The sequence below is a fragment of the Varanus komodoensis genome, unplaced genomic scaffold (genome assembly GCF_004798865.1).
Source record: "Varanus komodoensis strain SLA01 unplaced genomic scaffold, ASM479886v1 scaffold84, whole genome shotgun sequence".
NCBI lineage: Eukaryota > Metazoa > Chordata > Lepidosauria > Squamata > Varanidae > Varanus > Varanus komodoensis.
Genome location: NW_025336531.1, coordinates 834,920 through 846,730, shown reverse-complemented (window position 1 = coordinate 846,730; position 11,811 = coordinate 834,920). Strand labels below are relative to the sequence as shown.

The 11,811-nt window shown below is 44.1% G+C and overlaps 1 protein-coding gene across 2 annotated transcripts in view; it reads right to left on the bottom strand.

Moving 5' to 3' along the window:
- Positions 1-11,811, bottom strand: part of CEP131 (centrosomal protein 131) — a 37,050-nt gene extending 25,239 nt beyond the window's left edge. The window contains exons 1-8 of one of the 2 annotated variants that reach the window (XM_044416931.1): positions 11,561-11,811; positions 6,826-7,030; positions 4,945-5,039; positions 4,537-4,651; positions 3,103-3,215; positions 2,416-2,529; positions 1,113-1,274; positions 612-729 (exon numbers count right to left, since the gene is read on the bottom strand). In XM_044416931.1, the coding sequence (XP_044272866.1) occupies positions 612-729; positions 1,113-1,274; positions 2,416-2,529; positions 3,103-3,215; positions 4,537-4,651; positions 4,945-5,039; positions 6,826-7,005 (897 nt within the window). In that variant the 5' untranslated portion in view covers positions 7,006-7,030; positions 11,561-11,811. The remainder of the gene's footprint in view (positions 1-611; positions 730-1,112; positions 1,275-2,415; positions 2,530-3,102; positions 3,216-4,536; positions 4,652-4,944; positions 5,040-6,825; positions 7,031-11,560) is intronic. The other variant, XM_044416932.1, reaches the window with a different exon arrangement.

Below are 11,811 nucleotides of genomic sequence, written 5' to 3'. Positions count from 1 at the left end.
TAAAAATGTTTTAATAAATAAATTATAACTGGTACAAAATTGGGCTGTTTGGTTGGTGACTGGCATTCCTAGAGAGTTTTGAAAGAATTACACTGGTTATCAGTTGTGGCCCAGGGCTAATTCAAGGTGCTTGTTTTAACATAAAGCCCGAAATCAGCTTGAGGCCCAGCCATCTCAAGGACCATCTATACCCATATATACCTACCAGTCCCTTAAGATCAGCTCAGGAGGCCCTTCTAAGAAAGGCATTCCTCAGAGAAATATGAGGGGTGGCAAATAGGCAAAGGGCCTTTTCTATTGCTGCCCCCCATCTCTGGAATGCCCTCCCTAGGGAAATTCACCTGGCACCATCTTTGTTTTCGTTTCGGTGCCAGGCAAAGACATACCTTTTAAAGATATTCTTCAATATCTAAGCCCTTTGTAAGTGCTGATGGACCTTTATTCGTTTTATTATACTGTACTATTTTTATGTCTTACGATGTTATTCTTTTAACTTTTTTATGCTGTTTTATTGTGTGAACTGCCTAGGGAGGCCTTTCTGGCAGTTATAGGTGGCATATAAATATATGAATGAATGGCTGCTTCATGTGATGCACATGGGGAAGACAGACCTCTCTTTTAGAAGCTAACAAGCGCCCCAGCTGAGCCACACCCTCCTTGTGCCTCTGCAAGTGTCGTCTGTACCAGCGCTGAATCGTCACAGCAGCCAGATTGACCTGGTTAATGAACCTAAAATGGCAGAAAGAGGTTCAGAAGTATTACTTGTCAATGGCTATATATACCAAAAAGTAGAACTTGCCATAAGACAGTCACAGTGAGAGACATCATGCTTGAAAAATGCCTCGGGCCTATTTGGCCCCTATGCTTAAAAAGAGATGTTGCTTTTTGGCTTCTAGAAAACTATGTTGTATACAATATGTAGGCATGATAACAGCCATTAACACTATTTTGCTGGAACTAAGATCATTCTATGGAAATCCACAAAATGCACACCTATCAAACCTGCTAAGGAGCAACATATTCATGCACATATTTTCTGAGCCATTTCCTCTCTTACTTCTGCATAACTTGCCTTCTCTTCCTCTTTCTCCCATCAGCTCCTCTATGCTTACCGCTCAGCCTCCTCTTCTGACACTTCTTGCCTCCTGAGGGGGTTAGTACCACTGCTGGTATTATTGTTCCGAGCCAGGATATTGCTGCTGGAAAAGTTCTTCTGGGACTTCATGTAGCTGCTGCCCTCTGTGTCTTCATTAGAAGTAGCTTTGATAATGTTGCTAAAGAAACAAGTGAACCGTATCCAGTCAGAAACATTCCTTGGATCGCTCCATGGATTTTCAGTGTGCCATGCGACCCAGTATAGGGGATGTGGTGGTGCAGTGGGTTAACCGCTGAGCCGTTCAGGCTGTCGATCAAAAGGTCAGCAGTTCAAGTCCACACAATGGGGTGATCTTCTGCTGCCTTGTCCCTAGCTTTTGCCTACCTGACACTTCAAAAGTATGCATGCGAGTAGATTAATAGGTACCTCTCCAGTGGGGAGGAAAGAGTGCCCCGTGACGTCATGCTGGCCACATGACCACAGGAATGTCTTCGGACAGCGCAGGCTCATGGTCATCGAAACAGAGATGAGTGCTGCCCCCTATAGCCACTTCCACTAGCAGAGTAAAATCTGCAGGGACTCCTTTTTTTATACTACCCAATGGACTCACGCCATGTACAGCAGAATACAATCAAGGACACTGCCCATTTTCCGGATTATTATTTCATGCTCCAGTTTCTCAGGGACACCGTCCTTGAGCCACTGCCTTGGAAAAGAAACCTGTTTTTGCTCAGTATGATAATCCATTCTCTTCCCTTAGTGAAAACAGCAGTTTGCAAGACGTGAGTCCCTTTTATATTAAATGGCACAGGCTGTTAAGTTGAAGGATATCAGATACAGAGAAGGATGGGGGCTACTGAATTCCCTCACAGAGCACCGTGTGGAATCAAGGACTCATGTATTCCCACCTGTACTGGTATTTGCACAAGTCAGAGAATGAGATCACAAATGTTTTTTGAAAAAAGATTTCAAAAAAAGAGAAAACTTGAATATTTTGCATACACTGGTGGACAGTCCTTTGACTCATGTCCAGACCAAGTCATAATGCTTATTAGACTCTGGACTAATATGAATAAAAGAACCCCTAAAATTAACTGCAGCTTTATTTTTATGGGGTTTTAATGCATGAGACAGTAGGTGATTACAAACAGTGTTCATGCATCCTCCTAACCTCTGCCTCCCTTCTTGAAAACCATATCTTCCCCACACCCACCAGACTTGAAATATCAGCCAAGTCGCCACGTTTATGCTTTCCAGCTCCTACCACCCTGTGGTGCCCCATGAAAGGAGAGCTGTGACAGGAACCTGAAAAGACTTACTTGAGGGAGGTGGTGGCTTGGTTGGAGCTCTTGGGTGCAGAAGCCTTCTCTGAAGTGGAGTAATCGTTATGCACCATGGTGGTGACACAGTTGCCCATGGCACCTTTGTTACTCCTCACAGGAGCAAAGGAAAACGAGTCAACGTTCTCTCATAATAGTTTATCCAATATGTTATTTAAATAGACATATCATACAAAGCCTTGTCAAATGGGCCAGCTCTTGCTTACTGAGTAGCCTCATTTCCAGAATCCACTGCCTAATGGACGCTGCTCTCCCAGATGCGGTAAATGAGGGATGCGCAACCTGAGGCCCTAGGGCTGCATGAAGCAGCCTAATTTCATACAGCCCATGACTCAATTTCCAAAGACTGATGCAAGCACACTTAAAACCTGGAGAAAGAGTGTTCTGTCCTTACCACAGCAGCTTTCTGGGTGGGGAGGAAGGAGGAGAGAGACAAAAGGGGTGGCCCTGCTAACCACTGGCAAAGAGCCTCTGAGATTTGCCTCCTGCTGCCTGAATGTGGCCTTCTATAGAAAAAAAGATTCCTCAATCATCCTCAGTTAATGTAGCAATGGTCCAGATACAAGTTCAGTTCAGCATCTTTCCAAAAAACCTCATCAGTTTGACTTCTACTACGTATCTAAAAATATCAAGAGCTAATACTGACTGCCAACACACTTTTCCTACCTGTTATTGGCAGTGAAGTTGGCTGCAAGTGGCACATATATTTCTTTCTTCTTCATGCCTGCATGGACCTCCCGAGTGCTAGCTGGCAAAGGTAATGTTCTAGGCTGCTCATCCTGCACAACATAAAGAGAAATAAGAAAGTCATTGTCACAGTATGTGACACATCTTCTCCAGATATCATAGTCTTCTCCAAGTTCTTTAATCTATGCCTTTATTCTACAGCAGGGCATGGAACCCTGCCTAATCCAGCCAACACAGAGGTTCCACAACTCCAAAAAGAATCCACTGTTCTAATTCCACTACAGAAAGGCAAAGTCAATATAGCAATGACAGTACTGGGTTTGGTTACATCTGCTGGCACCCTCCAGCCCAGAGGGTCCAACAGGGGGCAATTCCACCCCCCACCCAGGAAGAGTTCAGCACTCCCATTTAACCTTATGCGTAGAATCCCACTCAGTCCCATTCCAGTATCACTGGATTACTAGGGAAAACAAATGACCTGCATAACAGATGCTGACATTTATTAGAAACGAAGTCTGAGATGTGGCTGTATTAATGGTGCTTTCAAAGGGGTGTCAGAAATTTGCTAAACTGGATTGTCTCAGAATAGAACCAAAAGCACTTTCAAAACCAGGTGTGGGTGTCAGAGGCACAAATTCTGCACCCATAGATTATATAGAAACTTTATCAATTCCTGAGCAGATAGCTGCTAGATCAAATGCCAGGCAAGGGGATAACAAGATGCAAAAGTCATATAACACTTTCCTCCATCCTTTGGGCTTGTGCATCTTCCCCAGAAGCATATTTTATCTCTTCTTTCAGTTCAGCGCCAGAGACCTAAACAGGCTGTGCTGCAAGCTATGCATGCTAGCAGTATGAGAGTTTTCCAGATGATACCACAATCCCAAATTTTACTTGAGCACTTAGTGCCAGTAAGAAAGTATCCCATCTTCTTGTCATGAATGGAGATAGCAGTAGTCTTGTTGCAGCATAGAGCCTTTCTATTCTTTTTAAATTTTTACTTTAATTTTTAGAAGAAGAGTATATTCTTGTGTGGGAGGGCAATAAACAGTCGCCCAAGAAACCCACACAAACATATTCTTTATAAGACTCACTATTGCAGTTGGTATGACAGTTATGTGGGGGGGGGGGGGGAGGGGAGGGGAGGGGAGTTACATTTTCCTAAGAGCACATAGTCATCTGAATGTTGGAAAACGCAAGCTCTCCACAACAAATAGATAATGTGAAAGAAAGGGCTTCATATCCCTTGCAACAATTGAGCAACTGCCGTGCATTTATGCACAAAGAAGGTGTTTCTCAAGAAAGGCCCCAAATGCCTGCACAGAGGAGGCTAAATGAATTCATCTGAGGATGGATTCTACTGCACTGAAGGTGCTCTTGTACTTGCACTTCTTCGTATGACCTTGCTCTTACTAGTATATTCCACGTGGTGGTCTTCTCTGGGGAAACTTTGCTCAGACTTGCTAGTTTTTTTCTCCCACCTGAGCTGCTATCAAACAACGTCAGGAAGTCTCCATGCTGCTCTGCACTGATGAGAAGCAAAACAAGGGGATTAATCAGGAGTCCTCCAGGAATGTGCAACAGTATTGCTTCATCCATTTCCAAAAGACATTCACTCAGCCTACTATGCAATGTGGGAACTTATTCACCACTATATAAATTAACCCTGCTTTTTGATCCATCTTATGGAAGCCTTCAGAAAGGGGGGGAAAAAACAACCAACTTTCCCCAGAGAACTCAGAAAGACAAGCACAAGTGAATCAGCCTCTGAGAAGTCCTATGCATGTGTCCTGCTTTTTCATGAACACATTTAAGGCTCACCTGAAGGCACCATTCACCTGTTGGTTAACTTGAGTTGTGCTATTGGATCTTCGCAAGTTGTTCATAGCTCTGGTAGTGCCAAATCCTGCATCTTCCTGGGACAAAGCAAAATGTAGATGGTTAGCTACCATCTGGATGCCCTTGAAGCAGAAGACTCCTGTTACACTAATACCAAATCACTCTGTTTGCACCCATCCTAAGAGAAAACTACATCTACCACCTACAGATGGTAGGACAACTCTGCCTTGAAAGGAAGATTAAGGGGCACATTAGGTGGTGTTACTTGTTATCTTGTCTTTTTTTAAATGCACATTTGTAATAAAAATTAACTAGCACAGGCAACAAAAAAAAAAGGATATAACAAAGCTTATATATGGAAAGAACTACCCTATGGTTTTTGGGAGAGTTTCCCAGGAATCATAGGATTGCTAGCATGGGGGAAGGGTCAGAGATCTAGCACCAGGTCCATCCTCCTTCCTCACAGCCAGCATGGAAAGAACCATGTTGGCAGCCGCTCCAAGGTCAGAAACTTGCCCATGCAGAGGGATGGAAAGGGGGTATTCCAATGGGCTTGGATGGGAGGAGACCAGAGAAGCCATATGGAATATCCTTGAAACCTCTCCAGCTTTCTCCTCCCCTCCCCCAGAGTACCTTTGCAAAATAGGCAAAAAATGCCCACCCTATGAAATCTGCAGGATGGGAAGACACGGAGGCAAATACCTCTACCACCCCTCCTATCCTGTGCTTGATGATGGGAAGTCTCCAGGACAATATAGTCCATATCTACCTTAGCTATTATTTATTGTTTTCATAATGAATGCCACAATTCATTGTACATATTTAAAAACCCCTTGAAATACACTATTAGACTGAATCCTCTTTTTTTGCCTGAATATTATATCTTATCTTTAGAGCCATCTTGCCCATTTTAATATAAAGGTTGTGGGAAAAGTTTGGTGGAAAACTAAGAGGTCAGCAAAAAGGTTATTTAGTTCTTGTGTCTCCTTGAGTAGAATTATTGCTCCAAAGACTAAGCTAGAATTTACAGTTCTGTCTTTTCTTCCTTAGTAGTTATTTTTATATTATTTTCTTGTGCACAGCAGAGAAGTTTGATAATATCACACAACTTTCTCATGGAGAACCAAATAACTGCAACACACTATATACATATATGTAGTAGAACTCTGTGGGATGCGGTGGCACAGTGGGTCAAACCACTGTGCTGCTGGGCTGGCTGATCGAAAGGTTGACAGTTCGAATCTGCACACGGGGTGAGCTCCTGCGCTTTGTCCCAGCTCCTGCCAACCTTGCAGTTTGAAAGCATATAGATGCAAGTAGATAAAAAGGTACCACTTTGGTGGGAAGGTAACAGTGTTCCATGCACTTTGGTGTTTAGTCATGCTGGCCACATGACCACAGAAACTGTGGTCAAATGCTGGCTCCCTCGGCTAGGAAACGGAGATGAGTACCGCTGCCTAGAGTCAGGCATGACTGGACTTTAATGTCCTGGGGAAACCTTTACCTTTAGTAGAACTCTATTCCATCTTCACACAACCCACAGATTCATGGCCTGCCTGAAGGAATCTTGTCACATCTTTATGATCCAATGTAAAGCCCCCATGTTCCTTCAACAGCAAAGTAAATGTGAACAAGAAGCCCTCTATAGAGGGATAGTTAGCCATTCTTAAGTTTGAAAAACACTTGAGTGATAAACACTTGAGCCTTTTGGGCTACTCTTGTAGCAGACTGTATTCAACAAAGAACGATAAACACAGCACAATAAGCCAAACTGAAGGTCGTGGTTAAACATAACAAATTTACCAAGAATACACTGAGAAAACAACCTTGGGCTTTAAGGGAAAGAAATACCCCAATACTTACTAGGATATTCCTCTTGGGTTTGTTTTCAGTAATGACAGAGATGGAGCGAGCAATGTGTTTGCCTGGAGAAGCACTGCTAGGGCGCTGAAGCACCTGCATGGGCAGCCCTGTAAGGCTGAGATCCACACCACTGGCACTAGCACCCTGGAAGGAAGTTCTGCTGCCACGGGCACTCTTCATCGTGAACTGGGGGAGGACAGAAGCCCTGGAAACAAAGTGAAGCAGAAAAGGAATCGCATCGTGAGCACTACGGCCCGTGACACTAGTTTCTTTGAATATGTATCAGTAGAGATTCAACATAGTATTCTGGACAGTGGTGAAGACCGTGTATCAGTTGCCTACATGACAATGTTAACCATGGCTGATGAGAACTGCAGTTCAATAACATCTGGAGGGCCACACATTCCTCACCCTTTCTCAAGGGCCTCTATCAGACCCATGAGTATCCTAGCTTACTTTTAAAAAATGTAGTCCTCAGGGTCACAAAAATATAAGGATGAGAAATGGAAGCTCATGACTGAAGTCTGAGAGCGTAAGAATCCTCCAATGAATTTTCATAGTACTACACAACTGTTGTTCAAGAACTCCAGGCCCTCTTTACCCCCTGCCTGCTGCTCAACACTACTCCCATTATTTTAATCCCTCTCTCTTATTCTCCTTCGTTTATTCTGCATTTAATCAAAAATTCCCTACCTGCATGTGGTGATGCTACCTCAAAGATGCCTATGTTCTGCTAATGTTGATTAGAGTTTATTTTCAGGAAATCAAATGCAATTATTTTTAACAAATCAAATTAATTTTCCATGTTGATATTTTTATTTCGTTGTCCTTGTCGTGGAGCAATGATTTTATATCTGCAGTAAATGGAGGGTCCTGAATTTGCTGATGCTGAGTAAATCGGGTAAGACATCTATGTCATATAGATGGAAAATGTGGAAAACAGAGCAAGATGTTTAGAGTTCCCTGTTTTAAATGACTGGAGGTGGTGACAAGCTGGTAGCTAAAGTTGGGCAAATTCCATTTAAAAAGATTTAGGTTTTAAAAAAATCAATCTAGCATTTTTTAAACTTTTACAAGTTGGTTACATAGCGCTTATAGACTTTCAGAAAAGGATATGATTCAAGGGACTACAATGTCACACTTAAAACAATGCACACTTCTACAATGAAAGCCAGATTTTATTCATAAAAAGAGCATTTACACCTAAACTTTCTGCCCACATAGTGCCCCCAGAAATGCACAGTACCTAATTCTACCATTTACAGGTTTCCACCCTCTAATCTTCTAGTACATTCAGCTATTCTGGAGAATATTTCATTTTCCAAATTGCTTTATGTTTCCACTTCTGTTTAGAGCATGGGTCCTCAAACTACGGCCCGGGGGCCGGATCTGGCCCACCATGCCCATTTGGACCCACTGTGCACGCGCCCATTGCCCAGACATGCACCCACCTGCCACCACCCACCTCGCCCCACATGTGGGGAGGCAGCGGTTTGCTCGCTCGGAGAAAATGATTTCCAAGCGAGCAAGCTGCTGCCTTGTTACAGGTTTCCACCCTCTAATCTTCTAGTACATTCAGCTATTCTGGAGAATATTTCATTTTCCAAATTGCTTTATGTTTCCACTTCTGTTTAGAGCATGGGTCCTCAAACTACGGCCCGGGGGCCGGATCTGGCCCACCATGCCCATTTGGACCCACTGTGCACGCGCCCATTGCCCAGACATGCACCCACCTGCCACCACCCACCTCGCCCCACATGTGGGGAGGCAGCGGTTTGCTCGCTCGGAGAAAATGATTTCCAAGCGAGCAAGCTGCTGCCTTGTGCGCCTGCCTCACGGCGCGTGCCCACCCCTGCCCGCACCTCGCGCCCCACCTGAGTGCACATGCCCTCATGCACCAACCCTGCCCCCCCCGCCGGCCCGTGTGCCCCGCCAGCACCACCTTTCCAGCCCCTGCCCAGCACTGGCACCTTTCAACTGGCCCCCTGGTGAAAAAGTTTGAGGACCCCTGGTTTAGAGGCTAGTCATTCTTCATCTGTTAGAACACAAACTGCTCATCCACACACCTACTCCCCTATAAGCACTCACAATTACATGTGTGTGGGCCCAGAAAAGATAAACAAGGGACTTTCTATGGAAACAATAGATGCTAAGTCCAGCAATACAGGTGAGACCATCAACTAGACAGTGCATAGCTATTTCATCATACTGAGAATCATATGGTTAGGATTCAAGAGAACAGTTAGGATAGAATGAAAATGGTAAAGCTAAAGATTTGGTCTGCATGGGATGAAGGTCCCTTCATCACACCAGGAAAACGAAAAGACACATATAACACTTCTTTGCATAGTTTAAGAAGCATGTCAGGCCTCTATCATTTAATAATGAATAATCACACTGCTATAACTACTACCACTTTCTTTTAACTTTTGGTACCCCCATTGCTGAATCATTGAACCTTTGACTCAAAGGTGAGGCTTCCATCATGGTGAAGTTCACTTGTAGGCCTTTATGCCATCATGTATAAACCCTTCCTTTTTGATATATAGCATTACCATGGGAAAGGAGGTTTAGATACATGGTTGCTAGCAAACCAGTCAGCCCTTGTACAATTCTGAAGGAATGCAGTCTTTTAAGAGTCTAATGTGTGAATTTAACATGTACTCTGAGAAAAGACTTATTTGCATTGATCAAATTATTTCTGAAATTTCTCAATGCATGAAACATATGAACTATATAAAAAATGACAACCACTTGGTTAAGTCGCTAACTTCATAAAATTTGAAAATTAAGTTTCATTTAATGTATATTTATGTATGTCTTCAAAGGTAAACACACCTCTTCTCTGAACATTAAGCATGAGTACCACTTGCCACCAAACTACTATCATGACTAGTAAGTCAATTTCAAGGGACTCCAAACAGTGGTCAGTTAGTTTTCAGGGATCACATGCAGTTTATAACAAAGCATTAATACAATGTTGCCCCTTCATGGATCACTGCCTTGTCGTGGCAAAGGGGCTCGTGTAGCGCAATGCAGCTATGAGCTATGCCATGCAGGGACCCAAGACGGTCAGGTCATAGCAGAGAGCTCTGACAAAAGGTGATCCACTGGAGAAGGAAATGGCAACCCACTCCAGTATCCTTGCCATGAAAACCCCATGGACAGAAGCCTAGAGATAAAAGATATGACACCAGAAGATTAGCCCCCTCAGGTCGGAAGGTGTCAGTGTGCTACTGGGGAAGAGAAGAGGGCTAGTACTAGTAGCACCAGAAAGAAATGAAGCAACTGGGTCAAAGCCGAAAGGACACTCAGTTGTGGATGTATCCGGTGGTGAAAGGAAAGTCTGATGCTATAAAGGTCTATACTCCATAGGAACCTGGAATGTAAGATTTATGAACCAAGGTAACCTGGATGTGGTCAAACATGAGATGACAAGACTGAACACTGACATCTTGGGAACTAAAATGGACAGGAATGGGTGAATTTATTGCAGATGACTATCAGGTATACTACTGCAGACAAGAATCCCTCAGAAGAAATGGAGTAGCATTCATAGTCAATAAAAGAGTAGGAAAAGCAGTACTGGGATACAATCTCCAAAATGACAGAATGATCTCAGTTTGAATCCAAGGCAAACCAGGCAACATCAAAGTAGTCCAAGTCTATGCTCCAACCATGGATGCTGAAGGCGCCAGCTTGCTCTCAAGGAGATCCTTTTCTCCGAGTGAGTCCAAAACAATCTCCTTGTGAGGTGGATAGATGGACTCACTGAAGCAGTCAGTGTGAGCTTAAGTGGACTCTGGGGGATGGTGGAGGACAGGAAGGCCTGGAGGAGTGTTGTCCATGGGGTCACGAAGGGTCAGATGTGACTTTGCTAAACAACAACAATGCAGTGGTAACACCTATTTCTGCATGTCATCTCTTTTAATTTGAAAACATGCTATTTCTACTCCTTGAAAGCAAGTGTAAAACAAGGGAGGAACACAAAGGTTTTGAAAACTGAACAGCTACAGAATTATTTTCCACAAAGCAGTGCAAGAGTCTTCAAAAAGGGCAACATTTCTAACAAAAGAAAGTGTGAGCCATGCACACTACACAGCTTCAGAACTACCAAGTGCCACAGTGCATCAGGTTGTATAGAATCGAAGTCAAACTAAAATCCCATTCAATAGGTCTACTTTAAGTAGGACAAAGATTTCATACAATCCATCATACTTAGCATGGAGCTTCATATCCCTTATTAAAACGCCCATGAAGACCCTGCAGCAATTTCATCATAGCAAGCTGGTATAAGGTACCAGAGAACAAGTCAGAAAGCCATGAGAGCAACTTTTACTTTTTCCAACTTCCCAAAATAATGAAAAAGGGCAGGGAGAGGAACCATTGTTTATTTCATCAGAGTACCACAGCAAGGCATTCTAAAATAAAAATCAGTCCATCACACACCTCCGTATCAAAGCAACCAGCAATTTTCTAGTGGCAAAAAGCCAGCCAGCAGTTTGGGACTTCTAAGAACCAACCTTATGAGAAGGTGTTGCAAAGCCCGAACTGGTATATGCTGCCAACCTGCTCAATTGGGACTTTACAAATCAACACAAACATACAGCAGCCTGAACAGCAGCAGCAGCAGCCGGGGGCGGAAGCGGCAGCCTGGTGGTTCCCTCTTTATCACAGATATAGGGAAATGTGGGGAAACCCTTTGTCCTCCGAGCTACCCGCCCCCACCACTTACCTCAGACAGATGCCCAAAGTAGGAAGCTCTCTTCTTCCCTGCCCGCTCCCCAGCGTTCAGATGGGGCCCTTTTCTAAAGCTGAGGCCTCACCGGGGGGTGGGGGCTTTTCCCACCCCCTGCCCCACGTCCAAGAAAGGGCCTCAAAGACGCCCGCTCAGCACGGCTGCCGCCACTTGCGACCCTCGTTTTATTCTGCAGGGACCGAGCCCCGTGTGGGGGCCATCCCGCCTCCGGCTGCCCACTCCCCCAC